The sequence below is a fragment of the Ambystoma mexicanum genome, chromosome 4q (genome assembly GCF_040938575.1).
Source record: "Ambystoma mexicanum isolate Mex_15411 chromosome 4q, UKY_AmexF1_1, whole genome shotgun sequence".
Classification (NCBI taxonomy): domain Eukaryota; kingdom Metazoa; phylum Chordata; class Amphibia; order Caudata; family Ambystomatidae; genus Ambystoma; species Ambystoma mexicanum.
The window spans coordinates 85,861,332-85,875,312 of record NC_090928.1 but is presented as its reverse complement, the minus strand read 5'-3'; the positions used below and the strand labels follow the sequence as shown (position 1 = coordinate 85,875,312).

The following is a 13,981-nucleotide window of genomic DNA, read 5'->3' as shown; positions in this document are numbered from 1 at the left end:
CAACCATCAAAACGTTTGTCGTCCCTATCAGGAGGGATGGTAGGGTACGACGCCTGCTTTGCCGGGGCCGTGGCCGCCTGCACCACCAAACTCTCCGGAGTGGGGTGCCTGGTCAAGTAGCAGGGGTCGCCACTGGCTGGACGGTATTTTCGCGACAAGGATCTGCCCACCGCCGGGAGACTCTCCGGAGCAGTCCAAGCCGCCGCCACCCTTCTCTGTAAAGCCATATGGAACGGCAGAACCGGGTCAGTTGGGGGACCAACATCAAGGAGGTCTGTCAGATCATCCTGCACAAACTCCCCTGGGGGAGCAGACCATCCCAAGTACTCAGAAACCCTAGCCATAAGGCGCCGGTACGAGGAATCAGCATGGGAGCCAGGCTCAGGCCTACAAAACTCCACCTCCGGAGAGGTGTCCAGACCACTGGCATCATGCAGTGACTGTCTCAACTCGTCAAACTGACTATGGCCCGAGACAATTTCATCCGGAACCTGACTAGGAACCAGGCCATCAGAATCCTCATCCGCCTCTGAAATATAGTCCAGGTGGCGAAAAGAAGGCACTCGAGAGTGCTTGCTCTTAACCAGAGCCTTCCTAGGGGGTCCACCCGTGCCCTGGGGTACCTCCGACACGAAAGGTGTCGATGGCGTCGAACGAATCGGCGCCAGCGTCGAGAGAACCGGCATCGGCGCCGAGAGGATCGGCGTTGACGTTGAGGAAATCGGCGTCGACGTCAGATGCAGCGCCTCCAGAATCGGCGGCGTCGACACAGCCCTCGAGGCCGGAGCCCCGAGCGTGTCCCTCGACGACCTGAGCGTCGACGGCATCGACGACTTCCCCGGAGCCAGAGCCTCGAGAAAGCCTGTCGACGCCCTCGACGCCACAGACGTCGATGCCTTCTTCGAAGACCTCACAGGAGCACACGGTCTCGAACGCGTCGAGGACCGGGACCTGGAACGGGTACGCCGAGAACGAGTCCCCTTGTCCGAACGGGACCTCTCCCGTGACTCGTGCCGACCACTCTTGCGAGCGGTGTCTCTCGACCTCACACGACCGACCCCACTCGGGGGCGCGGACGGCTGAGTACCCTGCGACTCAAGAATCGCCAGCATCTTCTTCCCGAAGGAAGCCCATTCCTCCGGCGTCGCACGGCTGGAGGGGTAAGCGACGTGCCGGGTAGAGCCCTCCGAAGAGGACCTGGAAGACGACCGGTGACAGCGCTTCCGAGAATGCCTCGAAGAGGCTGAGGAGTGGCGAGACCGACTCCTAGAAGGAGACCCACGAGACTTCCGACGATGACACGGAGAGTCACCCCTCGAATCATCCGTCGAAAGCCCTGCAGACTTCGACTTCCGGGGCTTGGACACCCGACCTACCGACAACTTCTTCTTACGTTCGCGTAAGGCTTTGGACGTGAGCGACTGGCAGTCGATACAGTCATCCGTGTCGTGGGCCTCCCCGAGGCACCAGAGGCAGGCGTCGTGCGAGTCCGTCACCGACATCTTGGACCCACACTCCCCGCACTTCTTGAAACCCGGACGCGGGGTCGAAGACGAAGTAGACATCTTCAGAAGGATTTTCACAAACGAACAGGTTCGAAGAACCGAGATAGAACAGAACTCCAAAGAGTCGAGGCGTTTAAACCGAGAAACACGAAGCAACACGTCCGCGGAAAAAACGGAACTGAGGCTATGGGCGTCGTGCGTCCTACTTATCACATCGGATGACGTCGGAGGAGGTCCTCGACGACGGCGCATCGACGTCATCGACGCAGGACGCAGACGCCGAAAAAGTTTCCGGAGCAGCACAGCTGTGGTGATTACAAGTCATAGATATGGAATACGTCGGAGGACCCAATCCCCTCGAAATGCACCATTGTTATGCGACAGGAGGTCGGCATGAGACCCCAGATGCATTGGGTTGTCTGCCGATAGCTGAATGAGATCCGAGAACCAGGTTTGTCTGGGCCAGTATGGTGCCACTAGGATTAACATGCAACTGTATCTGCAGATCTGGATGGTCTTCCTGCTCAGCTGGAATGGAGGGAACGCATATGCGAAGATGCCGCTCCATGGGAATGAGAACGAGTGTGGTAACCTGCTTGCAAATTCTTTGCATTATTTGTTGCACCCTGTGGTGAAAAAGGTCCAGAGGATGCTGGCCCCAAGCTGAGAAGATCTTGTTAATTTGGTTGTCGTGAAGGCGCCATTCGTGGCAATGCGTAGAGTCCCTGCTGAGGGTACCTGCCTGTTGGTTGTGTATCCCCGGAAGGTGGAATGCTTGCAAAGCGATGTGAATGGACCAGTGCCAAATGGTTTGAGCTTCCTGATACAAGGTAAAACATTGTGGTGGTATTGTCCGTGAGGATCCGCACTACTGACTTTTTAGGGCCCAATGAACCACTCGCAGCTCCAGGATATTTATGTTTAGGAGCGATTCTTCGGGAGCCCGCAGGCCTTTGAATTAGTGTTTGCCTAGGTGAGCTCCCCAACCTGCCTAGGAGCCATTGGTCACGATTGTGAGTTGGTGAGTCAGTTCTACTAGTGGCATCCCTTTCAAGATGTTGCCTAGGACCGCCCACCATTTCAGTGACTTTGAGAGAGCAGGGGTGATGTTTGTCTCCCCAGGAACTTTGTGTCTGGGACCATCTGGTAGCTAGAAATCGCTGTTGCATGTGTAGCCTGCAATTGGGTATTAGTGGAATGCAGGATGACAATCACTAGTAGAGCCATGTATTTTCACACCGCGATTTGTTTGTTTGGGATGAAAGCATGTCAGGGTTATTAATTGTTTCACTCTGTCAGCTGAGGGTCTGACGAGGCCCTGCGAAGTGAAAAATTGTGCGCCCATGGACACCAAACCTTTCGATGGCACTACGCAAGATTTGGCATAGTTGATTGAAAATCCCAATTGTTGGAGCAGAGTTTGTCTGTAAGTGAAGTCGCAGTTTCTTGATGTGTTGGGCCTCGGACCAACCAGTCATCTAGCTATGGGTAGACATGGTGGCCCTGTTTTCTGAAGAAAGCGGTCACTGGTGCTAGGCATTTGTTGAGCTGATTTGAGGCCGAATGGAAGGACTCTGAACTGGTAATGGTTTTCGCCGACCTTGAATCTGAGATACTGTCGGTGTCTCAGATGTATTGGGATGTGAACGTAGGCATCTTTGAGGTGTAAAGCTGTGATGTTTGTGAGGCTGTACGGCCTTTATGACGTCTTCTAGTGTGACCATTTTGAACTTTTGTTTCTTCAGGTTTTTGTTTAATTTTCTTAGGTCCAGGATTGGATGCCACTTCCCATCTGGCTTCTTTTCTATGAAGTATCTTGAGTATATCCCTACCCCACTCCATGAAGGTGAGCTCTTTCTATTGACCGTTTTTTAAACATTTTACACACTTCTTGTTGGAGAATTCAAAGGTGCGGATGCAACACCGTTACGGGAGGTAACGGTTTCTGTGCCCTTTTGAATTGCAACAGATTGCTGTGTTGGATGGCATCTAGCACCCATCTATCCTTTGTAATTGCTCACCACCTGTCAAAATGAAACGACATTTCCTCCCACTGGTGTGCCTTTGAGGCCGTCATTGCTGGGCTTTTTTCTGCCTACCTCTCTGCGAGGTGGCTGAGCCGCATTGCGTTGTGCTTGGCGTAATCCCTGCTGTGTTGGGAGGACTGGTAGTACCTTCTATAGCCCTGGGAGTAGTAGCCTGATCTTCCGAAGTTCCTCTTGTCCCTTGTGGAAGACAACCTGGTTTGACCGGAGGCTCCCCGAAAGGGACGAAAAGACCTTCTGCCCTGTAAGGCAGTTAATAATCTAGCAGTATCGGAGTCCGCCCTCATTGACTTAAGGGCCTCATTGATTTTGTCTGCAAAAAGGTTCTCTACATCGAATGGCATATCAACAAGTTTATGTTGCACCTCCTGTCTAAAGTCAGTGCAGCATAGCCATCCTTGTCTTCTCAGGATGACCCCATTACCAATTTGCTTGAATCCCGTCTCTGCAAGATCCACTGCAATGTTGATACTGTGGTTTGAGGACTCCCCACCGTCACCTACAATGGCCGCCTTTTGTTGTTACTCCGGCAAATGCTCTAAAATGGGAGCCAACCCTTTGACCGCTTTAACTGTCGTTGCCCAATGGTTAGTACTTTCTTGCCAAAAGCATTGATTTTTCTGCCCTCATTCTCCGGGGGTGTGGCGCATTTGTGTTGTGTACGTGATTTGCAATTTGCTGTCGCTGACACTACCGACTCGGGAGAGGGTTGAGAGGTTAGACATTTTAGGGTTGTGTACGGTGCCTTGAATTTGTTTAGGCTTCCTTTTACTGCAGGTTCAGAGAAAGTATGCTTTCATTGTGGTTCGCAACCCCTCTTGCCAAACATGATCTAGGATGGGTGTTGCAAATACAGCCTTTCGGCACTTACCTATGTAATCAAAAAGAAAGCAGTCTTTCTTTTCCTCTGCCGGAGTTAGCCCAAATTCTTGGCACGCTTTTGATACCATGGCGTGGAAAGCACCAATGTCATCTGGTGGAGAGGGTTGTGCTAGACTACCTGCGTTACCTGGTCTGGGTCATCTATATCCGACATATCTTGGTGAGGAGAGGTGGAAGAGCTTGTGCCTCTTGGAGCTGTGTCCTGATCTGTATCCACTAGCTCCCCCTTCTTCATGCTTGCCTATTAGCGGGCTATCTCTTCGTGGAGGTGGAGGCCAGGGTGGAGATTGCGACCTGTGTGCCGAATGTGAACATTTGGCGTGGTCCCTGGACGAGTCCCCCTGATCTCATCCTTGTACTGCTTGCTGACCTAGTGTTACCTGGTCTTTCCTGCATTGATGGATCCCTTGAGGCTGTAGAGGTGGGAGCTTAGCATGGAGTTGCCCTAGTTGACTTTGCAGAGTTGAAAGTACTTGTAAGAGATAGTGGATTTATAAGCGAGTATATTGGTGTCATACCTCCTGTTCCCGATGGTGAAGAGGGGAAACCCAAGGGGTACACTCTGTAGTATTACTGGTGTTCCTTCCCCTCTTGATTTGAGCCGAATGAAAGATCTGTCCTGTGCATGGGGTTGGATCCTGCATTCTTCGGAATCCGAATCTGTGACCCCGGGTCAGATGTAATCTCATGTTGTAGGATTTCATCATCAGGCATGATTTTGGTGTATTTTATCGGCGACACCTAAAGAGGGAGTTGCCTGGGCTCTGTTGGTTCCTCTGTTACTACAGGACAGTACATTTTCCTTTTATAGCTGTAGGTTGTTCAAGATGAACCATGGCTTGAGCCATGGTCGAACTTGTTGATGGGGGTGAGTGAACTATTGCTTCACTCACTGGCGATTTTTGTTTTTTTGTCGTCGAGCGGTTTGTCGATGAGTGATTTCCTGATTACGTCAGAGTATGTACCATCAATGGTTTCGTCATCGAAGGATGTCTTGTGGACGACTGTTGACCAGAGGAGGATCTATGTCGCTCTCTAGAAGTACAAGACTCTGACGAGTGATGTTTCTTCTTCGTTGACGAAGGTGGCGTATTCGTGGACAATTTGGTCTTATGCGCCTCCTTTGTCGGAGGGGATGTTCTTGATGAATGGAAGGTGTACTTTGTTGACGGGCGTGAGCCCTTATCCATCTGTTTTGACCATGGTGCTTTCGACAATGGGATTTTTGACGACTGTTTAGACATGGACCAGAGCCTTGGCTGCTAACCGGTTTCTTTTTAGTAGGAGACTGGGGTTGTGAGGCAGTTTTAGCCTGGCTTGTCGATGAGTTAGGCTCACCTGTCTTTGGTTTTTTCATAGGTTGTTCTTCTGACCTGAGGCTTGATGGCGTACGCCTATCAGAGGGGGGTGGTAGCTCTCCCACTCCTTGACAAGCCCCCAAAACGCCGGGTATGCCCCTTCATTTAGCAAAAAAAATAAATCAGCCGACGCTGCCCATCTTTGAGGTTTTCTGAAAGAAACCCTGACAGATTTCACATTCTTCAGAGGAATGCTTAGGGTATAGGCAGTATATGCAGTCTACCTGCCTGTGACCTTCATAGACGTTTTTTAGGCCGCGCGTCCCACAAGGCCTGAACAAGGATTTTTTTTAGGTCCAATGGTCTCCATGTTCGTAGTCGACACCATAGAAGATTTGTCGGTTGCTCCGGTTTGAATGTAGTGTGGAAATATATATTTTGTGTGTAAAGATAATTTCTTTGTGAAGAGAAGAACTCGAGCAATCCCACCAGCTAGAAAGACGGTTGAAATCTGAGGGGAAGCTGCTGGGGAAAAGCTATACACTCGATATCCTATTGGTTGGGACCAAAAGCACCCACAACGACGTCAATGTGACACTCAAGGTGTCAAAGGTTTTTCCAAAGGAAAGGTACTAAATCAAAGTAACCAGGGATTCCCAGCCTGACGAGGGGGAATATTCACAGCATGTGAATCCATGAAAGAACAATGCTGGAGAAAGGGTCTTGCACTGACAAAGCTTGTAGTTCACGGACTCTTCTTACGGAAGTGATGGCCACCGAAAAGCTGTTTTGTACATTGGGTGTTTAAGGCTAGATCTGTGCATAGGCTCCAAAGGGAGGACCTATGAGCTTTGCGAGAACCACATTTAGATCACACCCTGGAGGTGGGTTTGAAATGGGGGTGGTAAAGCCTTTTTTACTCCTTCCATGAATGCCTTAATGACAAGGACTTTCGACCAGGACACGTTGCTTTCAGTGGTGTGTATGCGGATAGACCCGCTAGGTGAACTTTGATGGAAATGAATACTAGGCTAGAGTCTACTAAGTGGAGCATGTAATGAAGAATGTGTGATAGAGTACATTCGATAGGGTTTTTTGACTGGCACCATATTACAAATCTTTTCCATTTGTTAAAGTAACAGTGTCTGGCATTTGGTTTACGTGCCTCTGAGGATTTCCATACACCTTTGAGGTAGTTTTAAATGACCAAACTCATAGATTGAAGATGTGGTGTAACATTGTCCCCCTGTGTTAGGGGAGCATGTTGAAGGGTCACAGGATTTTGATTGGATCGCACATCGCCAGTTTGCGCAGATGCAGATACCAAGGTGGTCCGTCCCACATAGAAGCAACCAGGATTAGAGTTACTTGTTCCTCGTGCATCTTGTTCACTATCCTGCTCAAGAGGTGTGTTGGGGGAAAAGCTTAAGCAAATTTCCCTGTCCAGCTCATCCACAGGGCGTTCCCCTTGGATCTGGGTTGGGGGAAGTCTGGGCATTGTGTGTTTCGGCTTGTGGTGAACAAGTCTAACGGAGGATAGCTCCAGAGGGAAAAGATGTCGTCTGAAAGGTTTCTGCTGAGCTGCCATTCGTACTCTTCGGGTAGGGGATCTTTGCTTCGTGAGCCTGCTAGAGAATGGAGTTCCCATGGAACGTGTTGGGACACTAGGAGCATGTTACGCTTGAGTGTCCACTTCCACATTTTATGGGCTAACCTGTACAGACCTGGAGAGTGTGTGCCTATGGAAAACATGGCAGTGGTGCTGTCTGTGAGGACTTTTACTGTTTGAGCACTGATCTGCGTCCACAGGCCATGCACTGTGTGGTGAAGGTAATGGGCTCCCCATCCGGTGAGTGATGCATCTGTTGTGACAATCGCTTGCACTGCAGAGTTGTAAAATGGTTTTCCCTTTACAGATGTTGCTTTGATCACCAGCGTAGCGCTTGAACTAGGGTTAGTGAAACAACCACTAGATCGTCCCACTGACCGCTTGCCCGAGACCACGGTTTCTTTAACCACTCTTGCATTGAGCGCATGCGCAACCGTGGGTGCGGAACAAGATAACTGCATGAAGCCATCATCCCGAGCAAGCGCACTGCTTTGCATACAGTTATTTGGCGACCGGCTAGATACTGAAGTATTTGCAGGAGTATGTTTGGCACTTTCGTTTGACGCGAAGACTAGCCCCTCTTCCGTCTTTATGATGGCTCATAAGAACTGTTTGGTTTTGCTTGGAACGAGACTTGATTTTTTCTCGTTGATTGTCAAATCCCAATTGGAACAGCAGATTGTTCTTTGGGTATTTTGCTTACAAATTTGAGGGGATTCCCGTTATCAGCCAGTCGTCCAGATAATGGTACAATGGGATTGATTCTCTGCGTAGATGCGCCGCCAATACCGCTAGTATCTTGGTGAATACACATGGAGCGGAGGCTATGCCATAGGGTAGCATCTTGAATTGGTAGTGTTGATTCACATTGTTTGAAGCGCAGGAATCTTCTGTGCGCAGCGAACATTGACATATGAAAGTATGTATCTTTCAGTTGCCATGTAGTCCCTCTGTTTTAGCATTGGGATTACTTCTTGTAGCGTTGTCATGCAGATTTTGTGTGGCTTGACATAAGTGTTCACAGGGCGCATTATTAGGTCTTTCTTTGGCACAAGGAAGTACATTGAATAGATACCCTTGTTTACCTGGTTTGCCGGGATGATTTCTATGGCATCCTTCACCAGCAGTGCCTTGACCTCTTCTAGCAGGATGCGTTCTTCCTGCAGAGTTTTTCTTTCTCTTGACGGGTGGTTGGCTGGTGTTTGTATTAGCTCTTTGCAACAGCCTCCCATCACAGTGGAAAGTACCCACTTGTCGGACATGATCCCCTCCCATGCATGTGCAGAATGGGAGATACAACCTCCTACTGGAGAGGCATGGGAGGGGACCTGTAGCGGGTGGTCATTCCTTAGGAGGGGTGGAGCCCCCTCTTGAGAAGGATCTGCCTCTACTTCGTGAACCTTTTGTGGCCCCTTTGAAAATTTTGTTGGGAGGACTGCCCCGTGAGGAACCCCAGGGTGAACTCTGCACGCCCTGGTTGTAGCTGAGGACTGCTGGGAGTTCTGTTCTCTAAATCGGCATGTATTTGAACTTCCTCTCTGTACAAAGGGTTTGTTTGCGAGTTGTCCTAGGGACTTGAGGGTGTCATTCCTCCTTAGCTCTTTTCATTGAATCCTCGAACGCTTTACCGAATAATCCGTTGGGCTTGATAGGTATGTTCAAAAGGATGGCTTGGGTTTCTAACCTGAAACCCAATTGATGTAGCCAGCATGGCGTTTGATGAGGATACCTTCCGCCACAATGCGCCCGCATTGTCTGCTGCATCTAAATTATTTTCAAGGATGCAGCTTGCTACTTGTCTCCCTTCAGCAACTGTTTGTAGGAGCTGTGTCTTTAGGGGTTCTAGGACCGAGTCTATTTGCTGCAAGATCTCATTCCACTTGTGGCAATTATAACTAGACTGTAGCATAGTGTTATTGGCTACCCTCACTTGGTAGGCAGCTGAGGAAGCAACTTTCGTGTCTAAGGTGTACAACTTTTTTCTCTCCTTGGCAGGAGGGGGCTTCGGTAGAGGCTAAAGGTGTGCCCGCTCTCTTCCTTGTGGTGGTCACTACTAGAGCGTCAGGCTTTAGCTGTCCCCTAATGTACAATGGGTCTGATGGGGCTGGCCTAAACATTTTCGCAATGAGTGGGTTGACTGCCCTTGTCAGATTGAGGGTAGAGAATGCTGAACGCGCCTTTGGATAGATTGGAGAAGTGGGATGATCTGTGCTGCAGATCTCTTATCCCCAAGGTTGTCCTTTACAAAGTTTTTATCGACATAAGCTCCCTGGGTATCGATTTTAAAGTGGTCTGCAGCCTTTAAAAGAAAATCATTATACTGCAACCGATTGTCCACCACGGAATCGGTTACTGGTTGGTCGATATGGTCTGGGGATTGGATGATGTATACATCATCGTCATATTATTGATCTGTATCCTCCATGTCCGCCTGGTCTCCTTGGTCTGCTAATGAGCCAGGGTCTTGAGAACCTTGAGTGTCGTAATAGTATAGGTCATCGGACATGGTTTTATAGGTAGATGTACTACGTTGTGTTAGATCCAGGTGTACTTCTTTGGCATTGGGCTGCTTGTTACCTGCTTTTCCTTGAGGGGGCCCCTGGAGGTTGGTAAATTGTTCTGGACCAACACCCAGAATGTCAACAAAACTAGATATTCTTCTCATAACCCTATCAAACTGTTCCGGGGTCCACTGGGATGATCGCAACAGTATGGGAGCAGGGTGCAGTTTGTGGTGCATTGCCCCTGAAAGGGTGTGCTTGGGGCAGAGTATTCCCCATCCTTTGAACCATGTTATTTTGTGGGTACGGACATCGAGGATTTGGAGTTTTTCCAACATCTTTGCCCTGAAGAAGTTGTCAGAGACGTGCTTTTTAATGAGTTCACTCCTTTTTGAATATTTAGCGGAAGCAGTCGATGCATCTTTCGACGCCGGTTCGACGGAATCCAAGGACTTTCCCGATTTACTTGGTGTCAGAAACGGACCTTGGCCCCCGTTTCGGGGGCCTGTTGTGAGGTGATCGCAAACGCGATAGCCCAGAATATAGGGATTTTTCAGACCTTCCCTTCGACACCACATGTGGATTATCGGTCAACGATGCGGACGAATGTTGGCCATGGGGGGTGCGGTTAGTGTGGTGTGCGGTGATGGTGCCTGAGCCCCCCGGGAATCGTCTCTCTAGCAGAATTGCCAGCCTGCCTGTGGGCTCGTAAGCGAGAATCCATCGGGACCCGATCGCCTTCGGCGTCACTTTGAACGCCGATGTGGACATCGCTGGAGGCTCCCTCGACGTCCATGGCAGCCTCGGCCTGCATGGCGTGGTCGGCCCAGCGTTAAGTTTTCCGGTACTTTAAAGTTTTTGGCCTAAGCAGTTTACAGTGTGGTCCCTAGGGAGGCAAAGTTTACACACTCTAAGGACACACACAGGAAGGACAGAATTTAAAAAGGTGTATTTTCCATAATATGGAACAATGGCAGCATGGCGGAAGGAAGTAAAGGGGAATATGCATTCTCTAAGTGAGATGGCTTATGACCTTCCCCCCACTCTCTGCATTGTACAGGGCCGAGGCCTATTGGGACCTAGGTAGGCCGCAGACAAAGTTCGTCGAGACGGAAGGCGTGGTCTTCGTAGAATGGTCTTGTCCTCGAAAGAGGTCTTACGGTGTACGGTCGTCGAAAGGACAGAAAGAAAGTCTAACTTTAAACTTTTTTATAAGTAATGGCGTCAGCCAGAAGAAGGAACTCTGCGATATGCGCACGACTAGGACAACAGAAAAAAACTATCTGAGGGACCTCAACGCGTGCAGGACCATGGGTACAGTGGATGTCCAACTAGGGATACTATTACTGGCACGCTCTGTGGACGTTCCTTTTCGATTTTCGAAAACAAAAAATGCAATACTCTGCAGCTACCACTAGCTGTCGGCCTGTGCATAGTGTGAAAAAGTCGAGGGTCTTTTTCGACCTTCTCCCAAGCCGAGTGGAAAGTTTGGGGAAGAATACCAAAAGAGGAGAACACCCTTAGGCGATACAAGGTGTTCCCCCTCTCCTATTCTAATGTCCTTACCCAATGTCCCTTCAACTTTTGTAGGATGCTGTCATTCTACCTCAACCTCATCCCAATCATGTCCTTCTCTAAAATGTAGAACCACCATTACATATAGCAATAGGAAATCCCCCACTCACTATCCGCAGTTCACTGTTCCCAGACAGAATTCACTGTTCCCAGACAGAACTCTAAGAAACATTCTTCGAAAGATCCATTCTATTTGAAACACTTTCTGACTTATTTTCCTCCTCATTTTTCAAAACACTACAACTCCCATAATCCTCACCCTTCCTACCCTACTGATATGACTGAGACGAGGAAGAACAAACCTGGAGCAATGAGGATTACACATGGGAAATCCCTTCCTATGGACCACCACCATACAACAAGTGTATCCAGTGTCACGAGGTCAACAGCTGCCCTCCCGGGCAAATTGCAGAGTTGGGGAGGTATCAGCAAAACAAGAGCCATAGTCTTGACTCCAAAGAGAAAGTGTGAAAGTGACAAGTCTCCCATCGCAACCAGTGAGTCAAGCAAAGGAGATGAAAGCTTGGTTTAGAGCGGAGTGTTTGCAACAGTACATCAGGAATTGAAGGCTGTGTAGAGTAAAAGCGGAATGCAAGTGGAGCCAGCTCAGATAGAGGGATACAGTAACCGAGTGGTCAGGCAAAGGGGGAAACCGCACATTTGAAAGCTTTGGTGAAGTGTTTAATGAGCTTTAAAGTTGAACACAGAAAGCAATATGACAAGACAGCGCTTGGGTTCAGAGCGGAAGGGAACCATAATAAAGTAGAACAACGGCTTGCGCCTGACTGTGGGAAGACAAAGTGCTCAAAGTTCAATTGTTTGATCCAGACTGAGGGGAATGAAAGTGAAAGTGAACAGTGTTTAGGAAACTACAAAATCCAGAGTGCTAGCAAAAGCGTGAAGAAGGGAACCCCAGAAAATTGAAGGATAAAGTGAGACATTGTAGGCTTGAACCCGAGTCAGGGGAGCCATTAGTGAACTATTGCAAGATGGAATAGATGGAATAGACCTTGTTTTTGTGAACCCAAAGAAACTCTGAAGGACAGGGCAGGCTGCCGTAGTGCTCGCCAAGCAGAGTGTCCAAGTACCAGTGTTACACCGTAAAACCTTGTCCGATACAAACATGGGGAAGGGGCGACCTAGCACCATATATACTTGCCATTCTGACATTTATGTTTCACATTGATTTTCCTTTAAGAAACCCGTTTACCTGAACACATTTTTGTATTCAGAGGTAAGGATAGGCAATCTTTTTTTATTTTTATTATTTTAGTATAGGCCCTTTTATTTTGATAATACCCTACTAGGACCATGTTATTGTTATTTGGTGGTTGTAGCTTGCTCCCATCCTTAGATTTAGATAGGCATTTTTCTAACCCAAACCAGTGTGTAAGCTCAATAAACACCCTTGAGCTGTGATCACTTGTGTCTGTCTTCACTACTTTGATACCATGCCTTCCTTACAATAGCATGTGATCTAAGCAGATCCACAAGCCTCAGAAATATATATTTTAATATATATAACATGAATATGGCATTGTATTGTGTCTACCAAACTGGTCAAATAGGGTACACCCACAAACAAAACACTTCAAGGAGGCCTGTGTTGGCCGAGCAAGAAATTAACTTCTTTAATTCCCAATCAATGCAGACAGTTGTAGCTTTGTAAGAGTACCAAGGAGAGGATGGAATACCTTTTTTCCTATGCAGAATTTGTAGGTTTCACAGCTTTACTGACACAGGAACAGATCTTGATACTTGTAGGCACTTTTAGCAATGACTCCAGATTTATGATAGCATGTTTCCCCAGGTACATACATAACATGGTTACTTATTGCCCAAATGTAGGCCATAGTCATCACTTTTCTTTTCTTTTTGTGTGGGAAAAACTGTTGCCTTCTCAACTAGAAGTCCTTTTTATGTTGGCAGTAAGGTGAAAGCAGAACAAACTAAGTTTTCTAACGGCAAAGAAAGAAAAATACCTGCAGTTGAATTGTAAAAGTCTTGCAGCCGACCAGGTTTCTTTTCCAACTCCTCATATTCCAGGGCTTGCAGTATCATCTCACACTGATCCAGCTCCTTCACAAACATGGCTTCTGCGCTGGACTGATGTTCATATTCCTGAAAGAAAATCACCCATTACTTTCAGTTATGAACCATAGACGGGCTTCAAAGTCCTATTGAAACAGTTCTTAAAATGGTACATGTGGATACTGCACATCCAAAAACAGGACCATTTTTTTAATGCATGACTTCCAACATGTGCTTACATGTCTAAAAACCTCAGTTGTCTTTTGTATAAATGGACACTGATGCACCCTATGCAACTAAGACCAATAATCCCATCAAAAGAGCACATTTTCTTGCCTACCCAATGCCGCAAAGAATTAAATGCTATTCCTTACATTCAGCACCTGCTCTATGGTCTACATGTCCTTCTATTTGCATTGCTTCTTGGTTTATTCCTAGCCTTGAGATAACCCCAGTGTGATCGTTGAACTTTCTATCACCTGCCTAATCTCACGGCTATCAACTTCAACCTGCAGCACAATCATCCTTCCCTCAC

The 13,981-nt window shown here is 48.2% G+C and overlaps 1 protein-coding gene across 1 annotated transcript in view; it reads right to left on the bottom strand.

Moving 5' to 3' along the window:
- The window catches only part of HDDC2 (HD domain containing 2), a 201,084-nt gene that overhangs the window by 61,475 nt on the left and 125,628 nt on the right, over window positions 1-13,981 (bottom strand). The window contains exon 5 of the mRNA XM_069607514.1: window positions 13,398-13,536. Within this exon, the coding sequence (XP_069463615.1) occupies window positions 13,398-13,536 (139 nt within the window). The remainder of the gene's footprint in view (window positions 1-13,397; window positions 13,537-13,981) is intronic.